Source organism: Cervus elaphus, chromosome 9 (assembly GCF_910594005.1).
Source record: "Cervus elaphus chromosome 9, mCerEla1.1, whole genome shotgun sequence".
In the NCBI taxonomy this organism is placed as follows: domain Eukaryota; kingdom Metazoa; phylum Chordata; class Mammalia; order Artiodactyla; family Cervidae; genus Cervus; species Cervus elaphus.
Genome location: NC_057823.1, coordinates 23,897,851 through 23,911,893, shown reverse-complemented (window position 1 = coordinate 23,911,893; position 14,043 = coordinate 23,897,851). Strand labels below are relative to the sequence as shown.

Sequence of the window (14,043 nt, the reverse complement as noted above, 5' to 3'; positions counted from 1 at the left end):
TGAAAGAGGAACCTGAGCCCTCTGTTGCCCGTTACAGGGGCGAGGCCTACGCGGCGGGCGGGGCGGGGTCGTGTTCCTCCCGAGAGGGCGCCGTTGGTTGGTGCGCGGCGGAGGGTTGTGGCACGGGGGCGCCGTTGGTTGGTGCGCGGCGGACGGGGGAGTGGCGCGGGAGGCGCCGTCGGTTGGTCGGCGGCGGGCGGGGGCGGGCCATGGCCCTGCTGCTGTGCCTGGGCCTGACAGCAGCGCTGGCCCGCGGCTGCTTGCACTGCCATGGTAACTTCTCGGATAAGTTTTCCTTCTACCGCCATCACGTGAACCTCAAGTCCTGGTGGGTGGGCGACATCCCCGTGTCGGGCTCGCTGCTCAGCGACTGGAGCCAGGACACAATGAAGGAGCTGCACCTGGCCATCCCCGCGGAGATCAGTGAGTGCGGGGGTCCCGCACGGGCGGAGCCCCCGGCCCTGCCAGGCCCCGACCCAAGCGGCTCACACGCCTCCTTCTCCCGCCCCAGCCCGGGAGAAGCTGAACCAAGTGGCGGCCGCCGTGTACCAGAGGATGGATCAACTGTACCAGGGAAAGATGTACTTCCCGGGTGAGGGGCCCATCGCCGCGGGCTGGAAACTAAGGCAAAGCCCAACCGCCCCCAGACATTTAAAGTCCACCCATTGCCTGAGTGTGACCGCCGGAGGCTGACAGCCCCCTCTCCGCCTCCCTTTATCAGGGTATTTCCCCAACGAGCTGCGAGCTATCTTCCGGGAGCAAGTTCACCTCATCCAGAATGCCATCATCGAAAGTGAGCAAAGGAGAGGGCTGGCGGGGCAGCGGGGAGGATGCTGCCCAAGGCCTGAGGACCCAGGGCCATGGGAGTATTCCAGTCTCTGGTCAGGGTGTGGCTCAGGCTGGAGTAATGTGAGCAGGGAGTCTGGCGTGGTGCAGCCAGGTGTCAGGACTCAGAAAGGCCATAAAAGGGGGGGAGTGGGGGAGAAGGGCCATTCCCTGGAGGGGTAACAGTTTCATCCAGTGGGCACCAACAGGACACCTTGATGGATAAATCCCACCTATCCCTGCCACCTCCCCTATGGGTCCCTGGAGGCCTGAGAGCTTTGCTGCCACCCTCCCATCTGGTTTGCTCCATCCCAGGCTGGGGCTGGGGACTCCCTGGTGGTTCCGTGGTAAAGAACCCACCTGCCAATGCTGGGGACACTGGTTTGATCCCTGGGTCGGGAAGAAGACCCTGGAGAAGGAAATGGCAACCCACTCCAGTAGTCTTGCTTGGAGAAGCCCTGAAGCCTGGCATGCTATAGGCCATGGGGTCACAAAGAGTCAGACATGACTTCATGACTGAATGACAACAAACAATGGGACTTCCCTGGTGGTCCAGTGACTAAGACTTCATGCTTCTAATGCAGGGGGCCCAGGTTAGCTTCCTGGTCACAAACTATATCCCACATGCTGCAACACAGACAAACAACAACAACAAGGCTGGAGCCCACCTAAGTGGCCAATGGACAAGGGGCTGAACCTTGGGCAACCTGGGAGGCAGGGGCTGAGGAGGAACAGGGGAACAGGCCAGGCCTAATAAGGCACCATCTGTGCCCTTGCCCTACCACAGGCCGCATCGACTGTCAGCGTCACTGTGGTGAGTGAGCCTTGGTCCTGGCTGTGGGGTGCCGCAGCACTGGGGCCCCCAAGGCTGAGGGTGAGGGGAGCCCGCAGCACCTCTGGTGTGTTGCAGGCATCTTCCAGTACGAGACTATCTCCTGCACCAACTGCACGGATTCGCATGTCGTCTGCTTTGGCTACAACTGCGAGTAGGGCTAAGGCGCGGGCAGCTGCCTGTGCTGAGGGTCCCCTGCCCACAGGGTCCCAGGCTCTCCCTGAAGGGGCCCCTCATCACCGGGGTAAGGGGGAGGGGAGCCGTGCAGCTGGCCCCCTGAGTGTCCACGCCCATGTTCCCGCAGGTCGTCAGCACAGTGGGAGACAGCAGTGCAGGGCCTCCTCCAGTACATGTGAGTGGGGGTAGCTGGGCACAGGGCGAGGGTATCCTGATTGAGGCCACTTGGCCCCTGACTCCGAAACTGTTGTCATTGTAGAAATAAGTGGCACAAGTAAGTCCCCTCTCCCCAAGAGCAATGTGCGTGTGCCCTCACCAGTAAGTATGTGCCCAGGCAGCCACAGGAGACAGCACCTGGCCCTGGTGTTGGGGACCGAGCCTCTACCTCCCAGGGTTTCTGAGCTCAGCTCAAGGGCACACATCCTGGCTTGGGGGGTCCCCACAGACCCAGCCCACCCCTGGCCCAGGTGGGTGGCGGGGCTGTGGTCAGAGCTGGTGAGGGCACCCCTGGTGAACATGTGCCCCCATGGAGGGGCCTGAGGGCCACAGGCACAGCCTTACCCCCAAAGCTTAGCGCTCACCGGGGCCCTGTCATGTCTTTCAGAATGGACACCAATACGAGGTAAGGTCCCCCCAGGCCCATCCTCCTGGGAGTGTGGGCAGTGTGAACTTTTCCAGGTCAGTGGGGGCAGATAGGGCGTTGTATGGGATGGGTGCAGCCAGGCAGGATGTCACCTCTGCAATCACATCCATGCTATCACACCATGAATAAACATGAGCTCCCCTCCTCCTCACCTGGATGCACAGAACCCCTCCAGCCTTGTGAGTGACCCAGTGGGGGGAAGCGCAGGGACCCGTGCGGGCTCTGCCTAAGCCAGAGGTCAAAACCCCAGTGCCCCCCCTGCCCCGCCCCACTCCCTTCACAGACCCCGTCGTGGGAGTGTTGGGTGTGACCCCACTGGTGTCCAGGTCCAGCTCGAGGGTCTGTCTGGAGCCCTGCTACATGCCCCCGCTGGGACGAGGGGCCCAGGCCCCAGCAGAGGACCCCCAGGGAGGACAAGGCAGGGCAGGGGAGGAAGGACTGGGGCGCCCCATCTCCTTGCAGCTTGATATCACCAAGCTTCACGTGTCTGGAGCCCCCACACCTGGCCAACCTGACTCTGGAAAACGCCTCCGAGTGCCTGACGCAGCACTGAGGGCGGCCGGGCCGGCCAGACCCGTCCCGCCGTGGTGCAGGGCCAGAACCCCACTGGACCGTCTTGGCCAGACCCTGTGGAACAGGCCTACTGCTGCCTGGGGGCCCCACTCGCCTTGGAGCCCGGGGCCGGGCCAGGCCGGGGCCGGGAGGAGGGGATGGGAGATAGATGATTTTGTACATAGTGCAGCGTAGATGCAGGCAGGATCGCAGCCATGTGATGGAATGATTAAATATCCCTGATGTTTCTCATCCCGGAGCTGTCCTTGTTGGGGCTGTGGGCTGGGACCCAAGCAAGGTGTGTGCCGGGTGCAGGGCAGGGCTTCCCAGAGACCTGGAATGTCCAGTGATTAAGAATCTGCCTGCCAAAACAAAAAAAAAAAATCTGCCTGCCAATTCAGGGGATAACGTTCTAGCCCTGGTCAGGGAACTAGATCCCACATGCCGCACAGCAACTAAGCCCATGTGCTGCAACTACTGAAGCCTGCATGCCCTAGGGTGCGTGCACCGCAACTAGAGAGTAGCCTGTGCATGGCAACAAAGACCCAGCACAGAAAGAAAAAAAAAGTACCTGGCGGGCCGCACACAACCAGCCGTCAGGGCGATTGGCTCTTTGGATGACTCAAAGGGAGGCTGTATGGTAAAAACCAGGGCCAGCTTCTGTGCGTCCTGGGGCTCCTGTCACATCAGCTGCACCATGGCACCAGCTGTCACCACCATGGCCTGGCTTCTTTCTCAGATGCCCCACGTGGGCTGTGAAAGGACAGGCCCAAACTGGCTCGATCCAGGGCTCAGCTTCGGTCCAGCAGATGGGAGGGGATGGAAGCATACCATTTCAAGTCTGGCAGTTCTTCGGGTCCTAGGCTGGGCCCTTCTGGCCTGGGTGGCCACCAACCTCCCTACTCAGGTAAGGGGTCTCTGCTCGGCGCGTTCCAGCCGAGGTTTCACTGATGGACTGCTGGCCTCCACTTGCCCAGGAGCAAGGGTCAGGGGACTGATGAGTGGAAGACTGGGGGACTCTCAGATGCCCAGGACCTGAGCTGGGGCCCACACACTGTAGCAGGATGGGCCAGTGACCTGGGGGCTACCCAAGGGGGCTTCGTGCAGGGCTCTGCAACTGCCCCTGTTTTGGGTTTCAGGTTAGAGGTGATCTGGGCTGTCTGCTGACACAACCCTCAATCCACGCAGCATCAGTAAAGCTGTCAGTAACATAGGGAATTGAAACACCGGCAGGGCCTCCCTTCCAGCATCTGCTCCTGCCGATCCCTGGGGCTCTGGGCCCCGCACAGTGTCTGGACCCCTGACCCTGCCTTCTTCTCATTGCATGCTGCCGAGATTAGAAATGAGGGGTTTGAGTGTGCTTTCATTGGACTTAAACTTTAGTGATATTTCCACTCATCCTGCACAACCTTTACTAGAGGGGTTCCCTGGAAAGGGACAGCAGTTGCTAGGCCCCGTGGAGTCCTGTGAGGGGATGGGTATCAGGTGTCTCCTTGCTGTTACCGCTGGGACCCAGGAGCCCGGAGAACCACACCCCTCTGGAGGGGACAAGAAGTGCAGGCAGAAGGGCAGGGGCGCCCTAGCTTCACAATGCAACCTGCACAAGGGTGCCCTGTGGCCCCGCTCTGACCCCGAGTGCTGCAGGACTGTCCAGAGGTCTGGCTGTATGCTGCCCCCCACACTGGGGGAGAATCCCCTACTCGGGGGCATACGTTGCCAAAGGCAAGAGACCCAATGGATAAACGCCTGTTTCGCAAGTTTATTGGATCATCTTGACACAAAATCATTACAGCAGCATGATATGTCTCTCCTTTACACGGGAATGTCGATAGCAAATAAATTCTTATATAACACATCATACAATTTAGAGATTCTAGAATCACTGCACAGGATTCTGTAATAGGTTACTCTACATGCTAAAGTGACAGTTTTCATCAAAAGAAGTTAAAACGTCATTGAGGACCATCATCTTTGAGGAAACTTCAGTCTCACGGGGGTGGGCTGGGGTCCCCCCCTGCCCCTGAGGCGCATCTCAGGGGCCCAGCCACCCCCGGACCCACGTGCTTCCCAGCAAGGAAACAGGGCCAGGCCTGGGTCCTTCCACAAGTGCAGACACAGACCTGCAGAGCGTCCAGTGATGACAGGAGAGCCAGAGTTGTAGCTCTCCACCACTCACCGCAATACCCAGCTGGGCACGGAGGCCGCCAAGGCCCTGGACCCTTGCTGGGCACTCCCCTCAGTAGATACACAGGACACAGTGGTGGAACAAACAGGATGTGACAGACAGCAGCCTGCAGGACGCTGCCCCATTGTGTGTCCTGGGGAGGACATGCCCCTCGGTGTGGGGTGAAGAGGAATGTCTCCCCCGAGCAGCTGGCCTGGCCTCCACCCCCAGGGCCTGCGGGCAGGAATCTGGGAACTTGTGGGATTCTGACGACTTGACAGAAGCGGGACGCGCCACTCTGTCTGGACCCCATCCAGCCCCCGCCAGGTCCTGGCCTCGACAGCGGTCACGCTCACCCTCGGGCAGCCCCTGAGGCCACAGGCACAGTCCGCTCTAGCCAGAGGAGCCCCGGCTGGCTTGGGGACTGGAAAGGGCTGCTCGCCAGAGAGTAGAAAGAAGCAAAGTAAAAAAGATGACAAGGTAAATCAACGCAACGTAAACCGCAGGGTCTACACAGTGAACGATGGTGGACTTGGTCAACTCCTGGCTGGACCCAGTGTGTGCAGCACATGGCCGCCCTCCCAGGCGGTACTCAGCACGTGGCCAGCGTCTCCTTCATTTCCTCCAGCAGGTTGCTCAGCAGCGTGGGGTCGCTGCACTTCCCATCCACCGACACCGACTTTTCGCCCTGTGAGGGAAACAGCTGGCACTCAAGAGACGCCACCCTCTGGACATCCTCTCCTACTTCAGGATGCTCTGATAACCCTCTCCTATTTTGGGGTGCTTTGATAACCAAGAAGAGGGGCTCCAGGTAGGACGGAGCAGGCGCACCACACCCCATGTCTCCCACGCCCCGTGGGAGGAGCTGCAGGACCTGGACAGAGGCCAGAACCACAGGGGCTCAGGACTGATCTCTGGCAAAGGCAGAGATCCCAGCCCCGCAGAGGACACACGGCCCCTGCCTGGCCCAGGCCCTCAGGGGCACAGGGAACAGCTGAGTGCAGCACCAGATGTCCTGCAGATGGAACCCGAGTGCCAACCTTCTCCACAGGTGTGAAGAAGGCCCACGCTCTCCAATTCAAAACTTCCAAAATCACTCGGCACTCCAAGACCACGGAAATCTTAGCTCATGTGGAAAAGACAACCCACAAATACCCACGGAGAAGAGATGGATGTCAGAATCACCTGACAGGCTTTAAAGTAGTGACTCCAAGAACCTCCCATCAGCAATCACATACACTCCTGAAGCAAGCAGGAGAAGACAACATCTCAGCAAAGAAAAAGAAGAAATAAAGATCAACCCAGGAAACTTCTAGACCGGAATACACCAGCTGCACACAACAGAACTTACACAACAGAGAGTCTATGACCCTGACAAGAGATTAATGGAAATGATTCAGTCTGAAGAGACAGTGGAAAGGAGGTGGAGGTGGGTGAAGTAGCACTCACTCACATCACAGGGACCCGAGACAGAGGAAGATAAACAAAGCAGTGCTGAAAAGGTACTTAAAATAATAGCTGAGAACTTCTGAGTTGTGCAAAAGACAGAAATGCACAGGTCAGCACATTCAACAGAGTCCACACCATTAACAGGAGCTGGGGCCCTTTCCAGGGAACCCCTCTGGTAAAAGTTGTGCAGGATGAGTGGAAATATCACTAAAGTTTAAGTCCAGTGAAAGCACACTCGAACTGCTCATTTCTAATCTCAGCAGCACACAAGAGAAGAGGGCAGAGTGAGGGGTCCAGACACAGTGTGCAGGGTCCAGAGTCCCAGGGATCGGCAGGAGCAGATGCTGGAAGGGAGGCCCTGCCGGTGTTTCAATTCCCTATGTTACTGACAGCTTTACTGATGCTGCGTGGATTGAGGGTTGTGTCAGCAGACAGCCCAGATCAAGGAAGTCAATACCAAGACATGTCACAAACTGCTAAAATCGGAACAAAGGAAAACCTGAAACAGCCAGGGGGGGAACAATGCATTCCTCAGTAAAGAGAAAACATTCCTTGTCAGAAACTCAGACTCCAAAAGGAAATGGCCTAGTTTTGAAGCACTGTGAGAAAAAATGAGCAAAGCAAAAATTCTATACCCAGCAAAAACAGCCTTGACAAAGAGTAAAACAAAGAATGATTGGATGAAGGAGACTGAGAGAACTCACACAGCCAACAGACGTGATCTAAAGTTCTTTAGACAGAAATGAGGCAGAAGAAAGGGTGGGAATGTGAGCATTGTAAGTGACAGAAATGGCAGGCACGTGGGTGAGCAGACGAGGCTGTCTTGTCTCCTGAGGCCTCTGAAATCTGTAAAGCTATAACGCACTGAAGAAAGGCGCCTTTAGTGTCTGCAGAGGCAAAACCTGAGACCACCTCCTGTGTGGGGGGAGGGTTAAGGGCTAAGCAAGTGTGAGGTTTTCATGTTCCACCAGAGCTCCAAGTAGACTGTGAACACCAAGGGTGGGGATGTAGTCCCCCAGAGCTCCAGACACACGGAGACTGTCAACATATAAACGTGGGACACTGGTAACGCTCACATACGCCATGAAGGCAAGAGCAGAAGGATGAAAGAAAAAACACAGGGAACAAACTAACTGCAAAACAAACCCAAAAATATCAGTAATACTTTAAGCACAATGCTCTGAACAGTACAAGTGAAAGACACTGACCGAATGAATAAGGACACGGTATCTATAAGAAATCCTTTCCAATACAAGGATAAAGGCAGGTTTACCACAAAGGATTTGCCACGTAAGCACAGACCAAATGGTAAAGAATCTGCCTGCCAATGCAGGGGACACGGATTCCATCCCTGGTCTGGAAAGATCCCACATGTCGTGGGGCAATCAAGCCCATGTGCCACAACTAGAGAATGGCCCATGAAGCAACAAAGACCCAGCAGTGTTCTAAGTAAGTAAATAAATGTGAAGTGAAAGTCCCTTAGTCGTGTCTGACTCTTTGTGACCCCATGGACTATAGAGTCCGTGGAATTCTCCAGGCCAGAATATTCGATTGAGTAGACTTTCCCTTTTCCAGGGGATCTTCCCAACCCAGGGATCGAACCTAGGTCTCCCACATTGCAGGTGGATTCTTTGCCAGCTGAGCCACAAGGGAAGCCCAAGCATACTGGAGTAGGTAAGCCTATCCCCTTCTCCAGGGGATCTTCCCGACCCAGGAATCCAACCGGGGTCTCCTATACATTGCAGGCAGATTCTTTCCAACTGACCTATCAGGGAAGCCCAAGTAAATAAATAAACGTTATTAAAAAACATACACACACAGAATGGCTGTACTGACACCAGACAAAGTGGACTTCAGAGCAAAGACACAGCACGGGACAGAGACGAACACACCAACTGGTGAGGGGATCCACTCGCCCAGACCCACGATTCTAATGGTCCACAGTCAGAAGACCAGCTGACCACCACTGGCCTCATGTTCCTTGCTCACTCATGGAGGACTGGCAGAAAGAAAATCTGCAAGGATCCAGAGGAATCAAGAACACAGTCAACCACCAGGATCTGAGTAACACACATTTCACAAGAACACCTACAGAACAGCTGTCCAGAGGGACCACACCCAGGACAGAGCGCCAGTCTCAGCCCCTTTCAGAGGCCTGAGAGGTCACACCAGAAAACAGGGGCCAGGAAGCAACAGGGAACTCTCCCAATGCTTAGAAATAAGTCCACAGGTCAGTGAGGAGGTAGTGATAGAAATTAGAAAGTATTTGGAACTGTACACACATGAAAATGAATCGTAAAAACCTGTGGGGTTCAGCTAAAGAAGTATGTAGAGCAAAGTTCCTAACATTAAAGACTATTAGAAGAGACAGCCCTGTTGGAAAGGTCTAAGTTTTCAGCTTATATATTCACAAAAGAGCAAAATAAACCCAGAGCAGGCAGAAATAGATTTGCAGCAATATTCAGTAAAACTTATTAATCTTTTTTTTTTTTTGGGCTACACCTCATTGCTTGTGGGGACTTCCCAAGTGGCTCAGTCAGTGGTCAAGAACCCACCTGCCAAAGCAGGAGACACAGGAGACCTGAGTTCAATCCCTGGGTCAGGAAGATCCTCTGGAGAAGGAAATAGCAACTCACTCCAGCATTCTTGCCTGGAGAAGCCCATGGACAGAGGAGCCTCGTGGGCTGCAGTCCCAGGGGTTGCAAAGAGCAGAACACAGCGGTCACACATGTATTGCAATGCAATTGCTTGTGGGATCTCAGTTCCCCAACCAGGAATCAAACCCAGGTCCCTGGCAGTGGAAGCGCAGAGTTCTAACCACTGGACCTCCAAGGAATTCTCCAACGTTTCAAAAAAATTGGTCACTAAATTGACCTTCAAAATGTATAAATAAGCCTTCTAGCCAAGATAACCAACAAAAAGGAGAGGAGACAATTACCAATATCAGGAATGAAAGCTTATCACCACTGATCCCTCAGACACTAAAAGGAAAAGAAAAGAACCAGATAACTTAATCCACCATCACCGCCATAATCCAGATGAAACCAACCACTTCTTTGAAGACTACAAACTATTGAAACTCACACAGTAAGAAACAGACAAAGCAAGGAGCCCTGAAAGTATCAAAGAAAGAAACTGAGGATTTCCCTGGTGGTCCAGTGGATAAGAATCCACCTGCCAATGCAGAGAACACAGATTCCATCCCTGGTCTGGGAAGATCCCACATGCTGAGGGGCAACTAAGCCCGTGTGCCTAACGTCCACGCTCAACAAGAGAAGCCATGAAATGAGAAGCCCGTGCACCAAAACTAGAGAGTAGCCCCTGCTCACTGCAACTAGAGAAAGTTTGCAGCAACAAAGACCTGGAGCAACCAAAATTAAATTTTTAAAAAAGAATAAAGCAGTTATGAAAAAAAAAAAGAAAATGAACTTGTAGATAAAAACTTTTCAGAAAAGAACTCCCCAGACCCAGATGATTTCCTTAAATTCTACAATAATATGCCAGAAGAAACACACTGACTAAACATGACCTCTTCCAGGAGATGCGTGAGGAAGGAGCAGGCCAGGCGAAGGAAAGGCCGACACTGCTCACCAGCACAGGGTCAGAGCCTTCAGCAAAATCACCTCAGGCTGAGCTCAGAGCACAGCAGTTGCCCTGGAGAACAGTGGTGAGGCTGGGCAGGCCCGCCAGACCCCAAAGGCTCACCTTCTTCACCAGGAGGCAGACGTGGTGGCCCTGGATGGAGCGGCTGTACATGGAGGCGCAGGAGTCCACTCGCTCCACAACTGCAACAGAGGGTGGTGTGAGGCCAGACCAGCCCCAGGCAGTGGGGGAGCCCCGTGTGCGAGAAGAAGGCCAAGCAGTCTATCAGTTATGTTCAGTCTTACCAGAAAAACGGTGATGAAAACAGATCTTTGCCAGGAGGTTATGGAAGGACATACTAATGCCATCCACCTTGATCGAGCTCATGCTCAGGTCCCCAGACTCCAGTAATTTGGCAAAGGCATCACTGTGGGAAGGACAGAGAGAGAGTGGCAACAAGGGGCCCCGCCCAGGGGCAGGCGCCTCCTCTGAGGGCCTGTGGCTCAGGGTCTGCACCGGTCCTGTAAGAAGTCAACACCTGAACAGTGTCCCCAAAGCCCCTAAGTTTTAGCCCTGACCCTCAGGCGGTGGGCATGTGACTGGGTTTGGTGACAAGACCCCAATGCAATGTAACAGGGGTCTTGGTGTGAACAGGTCAGGATGCAGACGTGCAGGAAGGACAAGCATGTGTGCCCACAGGGGAGGGCAGCCACCTGCATGCCATGGAGCAGGGCCTCAGGAGGACCCAGCCCTGCCCATATTCTGGGTCTGGAGTCCTGTGTCCAGTCCAGGGAGGGATGCCAGGCTTGTTGTTTGGGCTGCCAGTGATGTGCTGAGCATGAGGCGCCTGAGTCGGTCACCTGACACTCCGCGCACATCCTCTCCTCAGGTCAGAGAACGTCATGGAGATGACTGTTTGGAGTCCCCCATGGTAGGAAAGTGGGGAGCTGGGGGCAGGAGGGAGGGCAGCGCACCTGTAGCACGGCGTGGTGACCAGATACGAGGTGCAGGTGAAGTGCAGTTTAAAGTCAAGCTTCTCATGGGTGGAGCCTTCGTCGTTCTGTGGGGCAGAGGGAGTGCAGGGTGAGGGGGCGCAGGGCGAGGGGGTGCGGGGCAGGGCCTTCGAGCTCGGGTGCGTGACTGACCCTTGGGGCACCCACCCCCGTACCTTGGCGATGAAAGACAGGGTCCCCTTGAGCTTCTGGGCCATGACAATGCTCTGAATGGTGAACACAAACTGGGCCTCATTGGAAATACCTGGTGCGGGCAAGACATGGGCCTGAGGAGTGGTGCAGGATGCCGTCACCTGGGCAGGCGGCAGGGACTTAAGGCTGCCCAGGGTCTGTCCCCAGCACTGCTGTCCCAGGCCGGTGAGCCAGGCTCACTCACCAGGGGGCAGCTGGAAAGGCACAGGGACACCGTCGTGGACTGAGGAGCCCTCGGGCCGGGCCAGCCGGGCATTGAGCGAATCTAGCACACTGAGCTCCATGCTCTTGAGGAAGCTGTCGCTCTGGTTCTCCAGGACCACGGAAACTGTGACCTGGCTGTCCTTCTGTAGGCTGCCCTGCACGTCGTATGTCTGCAGAGCAGGACCCAGAGTCAGTGGTGCAGGGGAGCCACTGGGGATCCCATGCCTGGAGAGTGTGGGCACCCCCTCATGTCCAGAGAAAGAAGCCCTGAGCCCCAAGAACTCTCAGCCCCACCTGAAAGCCAAGCTTTGCTTACCATCTTGATGTAAGAATTTTCAGCCAAAAGGGTGTAACTGGACATGGGCTGTGGACAAAAGAGAAACATGTCAGCTCCAGGCAGTGAGGACCTAGGAGTGACGCTGAGGGCTGCAGGGGGGATCCCCTCAAGAAAAGTCAGGAGCATGAGAACAGCAGACAAGGAGACCCCATGTCCCAGACTAAACAAGTCTTAACTCCAGTGGTTCCCAACACGGGCTGGGTTAGGAGGACCCTCACCGGCAGGGGCTCCTCATCGAGTGTGCCATTCTCCACAGGCTCAGCAGCCTCCTCATCCGTTGGCGGCACCTTCTTCTTGGACTTCCTCTTGTCCTTGAGCCGCTCCTCCTTGTCTTTCTTGTGTTTCTTCTTCTTGTGCTTGGAGGGTTTCTGGAGCGGCAACAGGCTTGAGTCAGCCCTGCGCTCCTCTGACGAGCCATAGCCCAACAGCGCTGTGCAATTAGGACCCAGGGAGCTTGGCAACAGGAGACTGCTGTTAGGAGCCCCAGTAGTGCGGGAGCACCAACCCCAGTCCAGCCCCAGTGCACATGCCCCCACCTTCTCCAGGTCCTGCTCCCTGTCCTCATCGGCGTCCTGTTCCTCTCCCCGGGGCTCCTCCTGCTCCTCCTTCAGGACAGTGACTGTGGTGTTCACCTCCAACTCTTCCTATAGAGGGCCACGCCGGGGTTGGGGGGGGGGGGGGGGCGGAGCTTCAAAGGCAGCTGGGGCCCAGGATGGGGAGTCCTGCGCCCCCTGACCTGCCTTGCCCTGGAATGCCCTGCACTGATGAGCCTCCCTCCTGACGAGGATGTGTGGCTCCCCATCAAGTGCTGGTGGCCAGTAGACAGGACAGGCAGCCTGGCATGAGGCTGGCTGGCACTGATCCAGAAGACCCCAGAGCCACCAGGCCCCAGCCCCAGACACAAAGCCGCTACCCAAGGCTGCTGCCTAGCTTTGGGGGCCCGGGCTCTGAGATAAGGGACCGTCACGAAACCACTGCCTGCACAAGACCCTGAACATGGGACTGAGCCGGCCCAGACCTGGCTGGTCTGCCCGAGGACCACCCCACATCCCTCTGCCCCCAATGAGGGGGCATCCCCTAATGCCTCTAAGACATAGCTCTCCAAGGCTGAAAAGTACTGGTGTCCAGCTGAGGAGCACTCGCGGTCAGCACAGGTCACAGCCAGGCTCTTACCGGGGCTGGTGTGGCAGCAGGTGGCGTAGTAGACAGCCAGAAGTCCAAGTCCTCACCCTGAAACCACAGGAACACAGGCCTTTACCTGGAGCAGCTAGACGGGCCCTGAGAAGGCATGGCTGCCCTGACAGGCACAGGACACTATGTCCCACAGGACCGGAGTGCGCTGGGAGCCAGTGGTGCATTCAGCTCTCTTGCCATGGGTCCAGGCACCTACCGGGACCACATATCCAGGCAGAGTCGTGTTGTTCTGGAGCAAAGTAACACGACCTGTGTGCAGTGGCTCTGCTGAACCCGCCCTTCACGTGCAGGACGTGCACACCATGGGGGAGGGGAGGTTGACAGCCCAGGATATCCCTGCCCCACCCCATCTGAGAAGACAAGTGAGCCTGGCCTCTCACCTTCTCCACCTCCTTCTTCTTCTTCTCCCGCTCCTTCTCCTTGTGCTTCTTCTCCTTCTTCTTAGGTTTCTTGCTCTTCTTCTCCACGAGGGGGACATCCTCTTTCTCAGGGGACTTGGAGGTCTCAGCGTTTCTGTGTTTCTGGACGGGCAGCTTCTCGCTATCAGCTAGGGGTCTGGGGGTGGTCACAGGATGAGTGGCCTGGGATAAGGCCTACAGGGAAATAGCCCACTCTGCTGCCGGGACCCTCACCCCAGGCCATGCCGAGCAATCAAGAGAGGACAGAGAAAGGGACCAGGATGGGGGGAACGCAGGCCATGTCCAGCCCCACGGGTTGGCTGGCCTCGGTCCCAGCACTTACTTATCCAGGTCAATGTCCAGGGCCCTGTAAGGATCATTGGGATCTTTGTCGTCCTCGTCACTGGGCAGGGCATTCTGAGGGATGACAGGAATGCTGTGTCTGGATCAACCCACCCTGCCCCAACCCCATCCGGCCCCC

The 14,043-nt window shown here is 56.2% G+C and overlaps 2 protein-coding genes across 3 annotated transcripts in view; one reads left to right on the top strand and one right to left on the bottom strand.

Annotated features, from left to right (window-relative positions):
• On the top strand, positions 1-3,284 carry IZUMO4 (IZUMO family member 4). 2 transcript variants are annotated; one of them, XM_043912116.1, is made up of 9 exons: positions 1-423; positions 512-592; positions 722-793; positions 1,613-1,639; positions 1,736-1,811; positions 1,962-2,009; positions 2,094-2,108; positions 2,439-2,456; positions 2,940-3,284. In XM_043912116.1, exons 1-9 carry the CDS (start codon positions 210-212, stop codon positions 3,028-3,030), a joined length of 642 nt encoding a protein of 213 aa, XP_043768051.1. In that variant the 5' UTR covers positions 1-209; the 3' UTR covers positions 3,031-3,284. The 2 variants fall into 2 exon arrangements, with proteins under 2 accessions (XP_043768051.1, XP_043768052.1); XM_043912117.1 differs by lacking the exon at positions 2,094-2,108 and having other exon boundaries at positions 2,940-3,169.
• A 1,490-nt stretch (positions 3,285-4,774) lies between these two features.
• Positions 4,775-14,043, bottom strand: part of AP3D1 (adaptor related protein complex 3 subunit delta 1) — a 33,424-nt gene continuing 24,155 nt past the window's right edge. Inside the window, exons 21-32 of the mRNA XM_043912111.1 lie at positions 13,906-13,979; positions 13,545-13,719; positions 13,144-13,200; positions 12,507-12,614; positions 12,189-12,338; positions 11,950-11,997; positions 11,614-11,803; positions 11,393-11,481; positions 11,199-11,284; positions 10,530-10,651; positions 10,348-10,427; positions 4,775-5,881 (exon numbers count right to left, since the gene is read on the bottom strand). Coding sequence (XP_043768046.1) covers positions 5,786-5,881; positions 10,348-10,427; positions 10,530-10,651; positions 11,199-11,284; positions 11,393-11,481; positions 11,614-11,803; positions 11,950-11,997; positions 12,189-12,338; positions 12,507-12,614; positions 13,144-13,200; positions 13,545-13,719; positions 13,906-13,979 — 1,275 coding nt within the window. The 3' untranslated portion in view covers positions 4,775-5,785. The remainder of the gene's footprint in view (positions 5,882-10,347; positions 10,428-10,529; positions 10,652-11,198; positions 11,285-11,392; positions 11,482-11,613; positions 11,804-11,949; positions 11,998-12,188; positions 12,339-12,506; positions 12,615-13,143; positions 13,201-13,544; positions 13,720-13,905; positions 13,980-14,043) is intronic.